The sequence below is a fragment of the Pristiophorus japonicus genome, chromosome 12 (assembly GCF_044704955.1).
Source record: "Pristiophorus japonicus isolate sPriJap1 chromosome 12, sPriJap1.hap1, whole genome shotgun sequence".
Classification (NCBI taxonomy): Eukaryota; Metazoa; Chordata; class Chondrichthyes; family Pristiophoridae; genus Pristiophorus; species Pristiophorus japonicus.
The window spans coordinates 167345713-167358555 of NC_091988.1; the positions used below are offsets into that span (position 1 = coordinate 167345713).

Below are 12843 nucleotides of genomic sequence, written 5' to 3' on the forward strand. Positions count from 1 at the left end.
TTTCGAAATTTAAAAAAAAAAAAATTCCCTTCAAGGCCTCTCTCGTAGCGCTCCCGGCCCGCGAATAAAGTTGCCGAAACTCAGAGTTTGCATGTGAATCGTTGTGCAACGCCTCCTTTACCAACGTAAAGGCCGAAAGTTCAGCCTAAAAACGGCAACTCAGCGAAAATGGTAATTTTAGCGTAAAACTACCGTTTTCACCGATGAAAATCTAGCACTAAAGGTTTGATAGAAGTGCAAGTTGTTGTTGCCTTGGCCCCAAGCTTTGGATTCCCTCCCCAAGCCTCTGCGCCTCTCTACCTCCGATGACGGTCCGTAACCTACCTCTTTGACCAAGCATTTGGTCATCTGTCCAATATCTCCTGAAGTGGCTCGATGTTTGCTAATACTCCTGCAAAGCACCTTGGGACGTCTTATGACATTAAAAGGTGCTAAAAAAAATGCAAGTTTTTGCACATGCAATCACAGTCTTTAGTTGATGAAAATTGGGACAAAACTCATTCAGAATTGTTCTTAGTTTTGCTTTTACATTATTTCTCTTTAGAAACATGTTCAAAATACATTTTGATATTTCTTCAATTATTGGGGATAGGGAAAGAGAACTTTCAACCCAGTGGCTCAAGTTATACCATAGGAAAGTTAAAAGTTCAGAAATGATTCCAATTTACTCGTGTTAGATATTGCCATTTTTGGGAAAGAGAGGGTTGGTAAATTAAGATCACTATTTATGAACATGAGAATAAATTGAAGAGAATGACATCCCTCTGTTCAAGGATTAAAATAAACCAGTATTGCCACTGGTCGTTGTGTGACTAAATAAGTCTGATCTGCTTCATTAAATGTTCAGCAGGTCATTTTACTGCCCAGCATTCAGTGAAGACAGTAGAGAAGGCACTTCCTTCAGTCAGAAGGTTACATCATCTTTGCAGCTGCTCCTGATACAAAGCACGAGCTGAAACTGCAATGATCTTCATTTCTTCAACAAAGGGACATTCACAACAAAATATATATCACATTAGAAATGACTATCATACAAGAATGACAAGTGCTGCTGCATTTTACAGCACACATTTTAAGCTGCCACATGAATAAGATTACTAGCACTTATTGGCCCATCAAATTGTGCTGTGTCTGGGGCATTTTAGGGAAGGACAGCGTTGTCAACAGGGTGCATGATTAGACAGGTACACACCGAGAATTGTGTCACTTCTCCCAAAAAAACGTATCCAATTGGCAGGATAGTGGCTAATGTTATCTAATACAAGTTTTTATATTGCAGATATAAATAATTAGACTAATATTAAATCTTGCATTTGTGAAATGAAACAGAAAGGACTGGATACACAAGGAGGGTTCCACCAGCAAATGTCATATACAAAGATACTTCTGTACCGTCAACCTAGTTATAGAATTTTAAATGAGTGCACCTCTGAAAAATACCTTCTAATGAAAAAAATAACTGTCAATGGAACCCATCAAAAAAAGGGATTTCCCTAAATTACATTTTGTATATGGATTTACAAATGCAAGAATCAAGTATTTCTTCCAGCACATCTGAATAATGACTTCAAAAATAGACTATTGAACATTTCAAATGAAATCCAGTAACAAGGAAATGCTTGTCACTTCCTCAGACCCTTTGTAAATCATACCTCCCATCCTTCAATTGACGACTGCAAGTGTTCCAAGGCTTCCAGTTTCTCCATCTGCCTCTTTGTTTCGTTAATATTTGTACACACAGCTTTCATTGCTTGCAAGGCCTTCTCTACCGCGGAGTTATCACTGTGCTTTTTGGGGGTCCGTTTTAGCAATTCCTGCAAATATAGAAACTGCACATCAAACTTCTCAGAGAACCAAATACTTGAACATAGGATTAAAACTGGATTCAGTGTCAATACAAACCCTCCAACAAAAATTACAGTTCCTTTCAAATAATTTTTAAAAAATTAAATGAAAAGAGAGAGATTAAAATTAACCAACAAGCATCATGCTTCCAGTTGCATGTCGTCCAGAGTTTCACTCTGTCCTGACGGTGCTGGAACCAGTCTATCAGTGATCCTATCTTCAGGTGATTCTCCAATACTTACATTGCCTATTTTTCTAAATTCTCTCTTCAAAAATTCTTTTTTTTAAAACCATTTCACAACAAACATCGCATGTTATGCAGAATGCCATGATACAACATACAAAGGGCAATATTTTTTTCTCAAGTTGTCTCTCCTTCCAAGTGTCTCCCTACTGGCCTCCATCTAATAGCGTGTTTCATTTTCTCTGCTAGCTCATCTTGCAATCTTTGTTATTCTAATAAAGTTTTAACGTGTTGTATGCTTTATTCGAAGGTGTATACAGTCACCGTAGGTCAAACAGGGAACAAATCAAAAATGACAATTTAGAATAATTCGGAGATCTAATTGGTGATATGGTTCTGCGATGCAAATGGTTGAAGGACTAGTCACCTCTGGTTCTGCATCTTATTGGACACTCTGATCCAACACTGCATTCATAAAGAAGATCATTTAAAATGAAGAATATCTCTCATTCCCCATTTCTGTTGCATTGTTATATTAGAAAAATATAAACTGTTCCTCAATTAAGATATCATCCAGTTACAGAATGAAAATCAATAGAGATCTTATTGTGTTCCTAACACAGATGAGACTGCACACAGGGAGGTTAAAGTAACAGTGACCTCAGTCTTTATTAAGACACTCCAGAGTGAGGAACAGGCTTTAGGGGCCAGCTTATATACAGTGCTCCCAAGGCATGCTGGGATCCCTTGGGACTTCAGAGGATGCACTCCCTGGTGGCGGAACATGGGAGTGCATGCTTTACAGATACACAACATCACTCCCCCCACAAAGTCAAAGTGAAAACTATTTACAAGGTGAGGCGGTCGGGAGCCTTTCTTTCCCTGGTGGACCGCCTCGGTACAAATGTCTGTTCTGGTGTGTTGTTGGCCCCGCAAGGTGGCTAGGTGAGCCTGGCCTTGCTGGTCTGTTGGGCGTGATGGGTTCGATTTCCTGGTCCGGGGTAGTGTCGTTGATCCTTTGGGTGTGTGTTGTGGGCTTGAAAAAGGTGCTGCCTGCTGTGGGTTGTTCAGGGCAGTCTGTGAACTGCAGCCTCGTTTGGTCCAGGTGCTTTCTGCAAATTTGTCCATTGTCTAGTTTGACTACAAACATCCTACTCCCTTCTTTAGCTATCACCGTGCCCGCGATCCACTTGGGACCATGTCCATAGTTTAGCACATACACAGGGTCATGCAGATCAATTTCCTGTGACACAGTGGCGCAACCATCGCTTACATTTTGTTGCTGCCGCCTGCTCTCTACCTGATCATGCAGGTTGAGGTGAACCAGCGAGAGTCTGGTTTTAAGTGTCCTTTTCATGAGTAGCTCAGCCAGGGGCACCCCTGTGAGCGAGTGGGGTCTCGCACGTTAGCTGAGCAGTACTCGGGACAGGCAGGTTTGGAGTGAGCCTTCTGTGACTCGTTGAAGGCTCTATTTGATTGTTTGTACTGTCCGCTTTGCCTGCCATTGGAGGCTGGTTTAAATGGGGCCGACGTGACATGTTTGATCCCATTGCGGGTCATGAATTCTTTAAATTTGGCACTGGTGAAACATGGCCCGTTGTCACTGACCAGTATGTCAGGCAGGCCGTGGGCGGCAAACATGGCCCTCAGACTTTCAATGGTGGCAGTGCTTCCCGACATTATTTCACATTCAATCCATTTTGAAAAAGCAGCCACCACCACCAGGAACATTTTACCGAGAAATGGGCCCACATAGTCGACATGGATCCTCGACCATGGTCTGAAGGGCCAGGACCACAAACTTAGTGGTGCCTCGCTCAACTGAGCACACGCTGCATTGCCATACACAGGACTCGAAGTCAGAATCGATACCGGGCCAGCACACGTGGGATCTGGCTATCGCTTTCATCATTACTATATCCGGGTGTGTGCTGTGGTGATAGAGATGAACGTCTCCCTGCCCTTTTTGGGTAGCATTCGCGGTTACCCCACAACAGGCATTCTGCCTGAATGGACAGCTCGTCCTTTTGCAGCTGGAACGGCTTGATTAGCTCTTGCATTTTAACGAGGATGCTGGCCCAGCTCCCATGCAGTACAGTTTTTTTTAAAAACTAGGGACAGCAGAGGATCTTGGCTGGTCCAAGTCCTAATCTGGCGGGCCGTGACAGGTGATTTTCATTTTCAAACGCTTCCATGACCATCAACAAGTCTGCAGGCTACGCCACCATCAATAAGTTTGCAGGCTGCGTCATTTCCACCCCCGTGGTGGGCAATGGTAGCCGACTGAGAACATCCACACAGTTCTCGGTGCCTGGCCTGTGACGGATGGTATAGTTATACGCTGATTGCACGAGTGTCCACCTTTGTCTGCGGGCTGAGGCATGAGTATTTATCCCCTTGTTTTCAGCGAACAGGGATATGAGGGGCTTGTGATCGGTTTCCAGCTCAAATTCGAGGCCAAACAGGTACTGATGCATTTTCTTTACCCAGAACACACATGCTAATGTCTCTTTCTCAATCATGCTGTAAGCCTTCTCGGCCTTAGACAAGCTCCTGGAGGCATAGGCAACAGGTTGCAACTTTCCTGCAACGTTAGCTTGTTGTAATACACACCTGACTCCGTACGACGACGCATCACATGCTAGCACAAGTCTTTTACACAGGCTATACAATACAAGCAGCTTGTTGGAGCATAAAATGTTTCTGGCTTTCTCAAAAGCAATTACTTGTTTTTTTTCCCCATACCCAGTTCTCACCTTTGCGCAATAACACATGTAGGGGCTCTAAAAGGGTGCTTAACCCCGGTAGGAAGTTACCAAAATAGTTGAGTCATCCCAGGAACGACCGCAGCTCCGTGACGTTCTGTGGCCTGGGCGCGTTCCTGATAGACACCAAGACAGAGGCCGTGGCCCGAATGCTATCCGCCGCGATCTTTCTCCCCAAAAACTCCACTTCTGTTGCCACGAAGACACATTTTGACCTTTTCAGCCGCAGCCCTACGCGATCCAGTCGCTGGAGGACCTCCTCCAGGTTTTGTAGGTGCTCGACGGTGTCCCGACCCGTGACCAATATGTCGTCCTGAAAAAGCACCGTGCGTGGTACCGACTTGAGTAGGCTCTCCATGTTTCTCTGGAAGATTGCTGCAGCCGACCGAATTCCAAACGGGCATCTGTTGTAGACGAACAGTCCCTTGTGTGTGTTGATGCAGGTGAGGCCCTTCGAAGACTGCTCCAGCTCCTGCGTCATGTAGGCTGAAGTCTGGTCGAACTTGGTGAACGTCTTGCCTCCTGCCAGCGTCGCAAATAGGTCGTCTGCCTTAGATAGCGGGTATTGGTCCTGTAGTGAGAAACGATTAATAGTTACTTTATAAATCGCCGCAAATTCTGACCGTGCCATCACTTTTGAGTACTGGAACAATCGGGCGGGCCCACTCAATGAATTCCACTGGGGAGATGATGCCCTCGCGTTGCAACCTTTCCAGCTCGATTTCCACTCTCTCCCTCATCATGTGAGGTACCGCTCGCGCCTTGTGGTGAATGGGTCGTGCCTCTGGGACCAAGTGGATCCGCACCTTCGTGCCGGAAAAGTTTCCAATGCCTGGCTCAAAAAGGGAAGGAAATTTGTTAAGAACCTGGGTACATGAGGCCTCGACATGTGATAGCGCTCGGATGTCATCCCAGTTCCAGCGGATTTTGCCCAGTCAGCTCCTTCCAAGCAAGGCGGGGCCATCGCCCAGGACAATGCAGAGTGGCAATTCGTGCACCGTGCCCGCGTAGGTGACCTTGACCATGGCACTGCCCAGGACAGTGATGAGCTCTTTGGTGTACGTTCTCAGTTTCGTGTGGATGGGGCTCAGGGCTGGTCCGAGTGCCTTGTTGCACCAGTCTCTCAAACATCTTTTTACTCATGATGGATTGGCTAGCACCAGTGTCCAGTTCCATGGCTACAGGTAAGCCATTCAATATTACATTTAGCATTATAGGTGCACATTTCGTCGAAAATGTGTGCGCCCCGTGTACTTCAGCATCTGCCTCCTCTGAGGCTCGAAATTGCTTTGATCCACCATGGACCGATCGTCCTCTGCCACGTTGTAGTTAGCAAGTTTTGCAGAGCTTGCAGCTCATCTGAAAACTCGTTGGAAGTGCCCCATTGTTCCACAGCTCTTGCAAACATACCCTTTGAAGCGGCATGAATAGGCTGAATGGAAGCCTCCACAACGCCAACAAGGTGTGAATTGCCTTGCATTCATCCTTTGTTGCAGACTCCGAGTCATCTGGGTCACCTGAGGCCTGCTGGCAGTTGCAGACTCATGGTTTCTGCCCTGTACATTTCTGCTCGCAAACACAGTTCCAGTTAATTTATGAACATTGCTAGCACTTGTGTGCTGAGAGATTTGTTTGGTGTTATCACTGGTGGACATAAACGCCTGTGCTATCGCAATGGCCTTACTGAGGGTCGGTGTCTCTACAGTCAAAAGTTTTTGTAGGATGGTCTCGTGGCCAATGCCCAGTACAAAAAAGTCTCTGAGCATTTGCTCCAGGTAGCCATTAAACTCACATTGCCCTGCAAGTCGCCTTAGCTCGGCGACGTAGCTCGCCACTTCCTGACCTTCAGATCGCTGGCACGTGTAGAACCGATACCTCGCCATCAGCACGCTCTCCATCGGGTTAAGATGCTCCCGAACCAGTGTACACAGCTCATCATACGACTTATCTGTGGGTTTCACCGGAGCCAGAAGATTCTTCATGAGGCTGTAGGTCAGTGCCCCTCAGACCGTGAGGAGGACCGCTCTCCTTTTTGCAGCGCTTCCTTCTCCGTCCAGCTCGTTGGCTACAAAGTACTGGTCTAGCCGTTCGACATAGGCGTCCCAGTCCTCACCCTCCGAGAACTTCTCCAGGATGCCCACAGTTTGCTGCATCTTTGCGTTGGATTCGTATTCTCGTCGCCAGTTATTGTGTTCTTTACACAGATGAGGATGCACACAGGGAGGTTACAGTAACAGTGACCTCTGTCTTTATTAAGACACTCCAGAATGAGGAACAGGCCTTCGGGGCCGGCTTCTATACAGTGCTCCCAAGGGTTGCTGGGAGTTCAGGGGATGAGCTCCCTGGTGGCGGAACATGGGAAGGCATGCTTTACAGATACACAACAGATCTGAACACAAAATAAAGGCTAACTCATGAGAAGCAAAAGGAGCTTTTCATTATTCTCTTTTGACATATACTTTTAGCCCCTTTTTTATTTAAAAGACTCGAGGCAGTTTTGAGATATTGTTTGTGAATATTATAAATAGCATCCTTTCTCCACAGTGGTATATAGGAAATACAGGACCAGAAATATTGTCTGCAGTCCATCTGACCAGTCCCAAATCCAATACCTCTAAAATCGGCCACTTCCTCAAATATCTATCGAATTCTCATTCAAATTTTTCACACAACCAGCCTCTGTCGGCATTGCTTCCCACACTTTCGTCACTTATTGCATGAAGTAGTTAAGTCAAGACTCTCTATGCTATCTTCCTCTTCTTACGCCCCTTGTTCCAGGGTTTGTGGCAATCTTGAACCTATTTATGGAGTTCAATATATCGATTCCTTAAATCATTTTGAATATTTGCACAATATCTCTATTTACCTTCTGCAGATTACACAATCCTTGGCTCCACAACCTCTTGTCATTTTGCATCTGCTTTACCTATTTCCCAGTTTGGGTGTCCTTTTCTGCATTACTTTTGATGCTTGGATACCCTTGGTGTAGTACAGTGACCAGAACTGTACATGATATTGTAGGTGTGGCCATACCAGTGTCTTGTATGGACATGGACATGTTACCACCTTGGATGTAAATACAAGTTGTGCTGAAACCTCTGACTATGTATCTCAAGCTCCAATTGACTACCCACCAATACCTGTTCGGAGTTGTGTCCTGTAACCTGGAGTCATTTAATTTCCAGCCTCATTGTTTATTTAGCTTCACTAATCATTACCCTGTATGCGGCCTAATTAACCATCACTTACTACTCTTTAAGCCACTTTTGCAGCCTATCCTGATCCTTTTGTCTTTCGTTTACCCATTTCCTTCGCCACCCACAGATTTCATCTCATCTGCAAAATTAATACAGCTTTGTTTCCGGCCCCAATTTCAAACTGTTTATATACATTGCAAACAGCAATTCCCCCAGCACCAATTCACACTTGGAATTCTGGTAAAAGTGGATTCTTCCATCAATCAGTTAGAAGTTATTCAGGTATGTGTAGAAGTCCACAGTGCATTACGTAACAAGTGTTCTAAGCAAACTGCGTAAAAAAGTCTACAAAAAAATGATTTGGTCATTGCAGCATTTCCAGTTTTCATCAAACCTGACCTACAAGTGTTTTAAGATAAATTTCCCATTATTTACCCAGGGAAAAAAAATAATGGGCTCAAATTTCCCCAACCCCTTTTTCTGGTGCCCTCACCCGAGGTGCGCCGTTTTTCTCCGCCTCCAAGCGCACCGAAGATCTTCCTTCCGATTCTGGCCGCTCCCCAGCCTCTCCTCGGTGGCGGCGTAGCATGGCCCAGTGGATTAGGGGCAGAGCCAGGTCCCGGCGCTGAAAACAGTGTCGGGACCTCTGCACATGTGCAGTAGCTCCTGGCAGGCCGAATCTGTGAGTGCACGCTGCAGGCTGTGTGGGAGGGGCCTGAAGCACACCGTCCCTAGCCCTGGCCGAATGGGCTCCCTCATCGGTGGCCCACTGCGTTCCCTAAGGTAGGACTTCTATTTTTTGTTATTCACTGATTGATTGATTGCTTATTACTTTGGTCTTGGTGTTTTAGGTGCAGGGTTCCTTTTATTTTTTTTTATTTGTTAATTAATTGATTACTTTTTGTGCTTTGTTTAGTGCTTGGTGCTTTAAATGTATTTATACTTCTTTAATGTTATGAAGGTGTTTAGTGCTTTGCAAGGTCCCCTTCCCCGCCCCCCCTATCTCTGGCTGCCTGCACTGATTGAGTCACCGCAAGGATTTTCTGAACGTACAAGAGTGTGCACTTATGCTGGCGTAAGTTAGTTTAGAGTAACTTTTAGCTGGCTAAACTTGCTTAAATGGCCAAAACAGGCAAAAATGACTGGTAACACCTGCTTTTGAAAAAAAAACAAAACTAAAAAAAACCTAACTAACTCACTTACACTGGCGCAAATTAAATGGCCAGAATTGCAACTAAAAAGATCCTCCAGACTAATCAAGCGGCTCCAAAAAAAAACAGAGCAACTCCTGGGGAAATTTGGGCCCATCATCCCCAGAATCTTCAATGAAAGTGTGTAAATGCAATTACATCCATTTTGTGGTCAGACATGGATACCCTAATTTCAGAGTCCTGGTGTAACAAATTCCTGACTTCGGCTACATCATTGGGGTGGGGGGAAGAAGGGAGACAAAGAGAATGAGAGTGTACAGGCAAAAGTAAAGGGTGGGCAGGAGAATTTGTTGTGTGAAAATTGTAGAGAATCTAAACACTGATTCTCTTTTCATATTGTGTCATGGCATTCTGCATACCACATTTTTTGTTGTGCCCTGGGTTTAATAAAAAAGAGAATTTTTTTTTTTTTAAAAAGAGAACATTTAGAAAGATAGGCAGCTGAAGTATAGCAGAATGTCACTTGAAGCTCGGATCACTGACTACAGACTGGTTCCAGCACCATCAGGACAGAGTGGAACGCTGGACTACATGCAACTGAAACCAGAGCACTGGAAGTACAGCAGACTCCAACAGTAACAGATTATCCCATAATCTTCCCTAAGCAAGCGAGACAGACTTCTCAGGGTCTTGCAATCCTGCTAGCACTGCTCTGGAGACGCCATCATTTATCGATAACGTACAGGGAAAAGTGAAAATAAATTTAAGTGCTACAAATATGGTGCAGATCAATACTGAGATTCGAAAGCTCTCAACATTTAAAACTTTGCCCAATGCAAATTTCAAGTTGTGGCATCCTGGAGCTTCAGGTAGATCTAGGATTAAGCAGCATCAACATGGATGGAATAGCTCAATGACATTGGCACATCGATGCAGCCCAGGAGGAACTTTCAACACAAAGTTGGGACAATGCTAAAGATGCTACTGTCTAAATTTTGGAGGGTGGGGGAGGGGGATGTTGAGAAAGGGAAGGAACCAGAATCACATCAGCTGCTTCACCAATCACATGTTTTTCAGTAAACGGTTAGTTGTGATGGGATTAATAAAATCCAATGGAGATTGCAACAACTCTGCTACTCTACAGAAATAAAATACCACCAGCTGCAAACTGCAGCAGTATTCTCTCATTTGCTGAAGTTATATAATCCATAGCTCTGAAAGATTAATCATAGGATCTTCAGCAATACTTGGCATCAATGCATTGCAGGATCTGTAGACTTACAGGATAATTAAGTGATCAATTAAAAAGGGAGCAACAAATGCTGGCCACAGGCTGGCTTGTTTTGGGAAACTCACGAAGGATGCCTTTATAAAACAAAGAGCTCCTTTAAGGCTATTCATAAGAACACAAGAAATAGAAGCATTCAATGAGATTATGGCTGATCTTCCCCCTCAACTCCACTTTCCTGCACTATCCCCATATCCCTTAATATCCAAAAACCTATCGATCTCTATCTTGAATATATTCAACAACTTAGCCTCCACAGCCCTCTGGGGTAGAGAATTCCAAAGATTCACCACCCACAGAGTGAAGAAATGTCTCCTCATCTCAGTCCTGAATGGCCGACCCCTTATTCTGAGACTTTGACCCCTGGTTCTAGACTCCACAGCCATGGGAAACATCCTCCCTGCATCTATCCTGTCAAGCCCCATAAGAATGTTGTATGTTTCAATGAGATCACCTCTCATTCTTCTAAACTCCAGAAAATACAGGTTTAGTCCATTCAATCTCTCCTCATAAGCAATCCACCCATCCCAGGAATCAGTCTAGCAAATCTTCGTTGCACTCTCTCAATGGCAAGTACATCCTTCTTTAGGTAAGGAGACCAAAACTGTGCACAATTCTCCAGAGTGTGGTCTCACCGGGACCCTATATAATTGCATTGACGTCTTTACTCTTAGACTCAAATCCTCTTGTAATAAAGACCAACATACCATTTGCTTTCTTAATTGCTTGCTGTACCTGCACGTTAACTTTCAGTGATTCATTTAAAAGGACACCCAGGTCCCTCTGAACATCAACATTTCCCAATCTCTCACTATTTAAAAATACTCCGCCTTTTTATTTTTCCCACCAAAGTGGATAACTTCACATTTCTCTACATTACAATCCATTTGCCATGTTCTTGCCCGCTCTCTTAGCCCATCTATATCCCCTTGAAGCCTCTTTGCATCCTCCTCAACTTGCATTCTGACCTAGCTTTGTATCATCAGAAAACTTGGATACATTACATTTGGTCCCCTCATCCAAATCTTGATATAAATTGCCCAAGCACCAATCCTTGCGGTACCCCACTAGTTACAGTCTGCCAACCCAAACATTTTTCTTCTGTTTTCTGTCCATTAACCAATCCATGCTAGTATATTACCCACAATTTTGTTTAATAACCTCTTGTGTGGCGTCTTATCGAATGCTTTCTGAAAATCCAAATACACCCTCATCTATTCTGCCACAACCACAAACTCAAAAAACAGATTTGTCAAACATGAATTCCTTTTCATAAATGCGAGCTGACTCTGCCCAATCTTTTTTTTCATAAAGTTCCCTGTTACCACATCTTAATAGATTCTAGTATGTTCCCTACTACTGATGTTAAACTAACTGGTCTGTAGTTTCCATTTTTTCTCTCTCCTTTTTTTAAAATAGTGGGGTTACATTTGCTACCTTCGAATTTGCAGGAACCATTCTAGATTCTATGGAATTTTGGAAGATGACAACAAATGCACTATTTCAATGGACACCTCTTTCAAAACCCTAGGATGTAGGCCATCAGGTCGAGGGGATTTATCAGCTTCCAGACCCATTAATTTCTCCAGTACCATGTTTTTTTGACGAATAATTTCTTCCAGTTCCTCATTCTCTCTAGACCCTTGGTTCTCCACTATTTCCGGCAAGTTTTTTGCGTCGTCTTCCGTGAAGACAAAGTATTTGTTTAATTTCTCTACCATTTCCTTAATTCTATTATAATTTCTCTTGTCTCAGCCTGTAAGGGATCCACATTTACATGCTTATTAATTAGCCCTTTCGCATTGAATACTAGATCTAAAATAGCCTGTTCCCTAGTTGGTTCCTCAACATCCTCAACTATCTTGTATGCATTTCATTAATTCCTTCTCTACACTATTGCTGCAAATTTGGTTTGCCCAGTCTATATGTAGATTAAAGTTCCCCCATGATTCAAATTCATGAATTTCTGTTCGAGTACAATGTGGTTGAAGGAATTCAAAAGTAGCAAAAACTGGAGGAGAAGTGGTTTTATTTGTACAACACCACTCATAATATTCATGACGATCTGAAGGTGCTTCGATTACCACACACGGAACACTAACAAGCCCTTCCTTTTTGTGAGGTTTGTTGAACTTCATTTGAGCAACACATTCCCTATAAAAAGTTTTGACTCCAAGTCACTGAATACACAAGTGCTTGTAACAGAAATGAAAATAGTAAATTTAACATTTAGGAAATAGGTTAGTGATGAACAGGAATATATAGGTCTAACTGTCCAGTAACTCCGTGGAGACATGAAATGAATACTATTCAGCAGGCTCTTCTGGGTATTTCAAATCACTTCTGCACATATTGGACTTCAGTTCCCCAAAAGCAGATTGTGGTGTTCAACTAAAACAGAGGCAAACCACAA

The 12843-nt window shown here is 43.7% G+C and overlaps 1 protein-coding gene across 2 annotated transcripts in view; it reads right to left on the reverse strand.

The window, feature by feature from the left end:
• The window catches only part of prex1 (phosphatidylinositol-3,4,5-trisphosphate-dependent Rac exchange factor 1), a 230090-nt gene that overhangs the window by 138781 nt on the left and 78466 nt on the right, over window positions 1–12843 (reverse strand). For both annotated transcript variants that reach the window (XM_070896114.1, XM_070896113.1), the window contains exon 6: window positions 1653–1814. In XM_070896114.1, the coding sequence (XP_070752215.1) occupies window positions 1653–1814 (162 nt within the window). The remainder of the gene's footprint in view (window positions 1–1652; window positions 1815–12843) is intronic.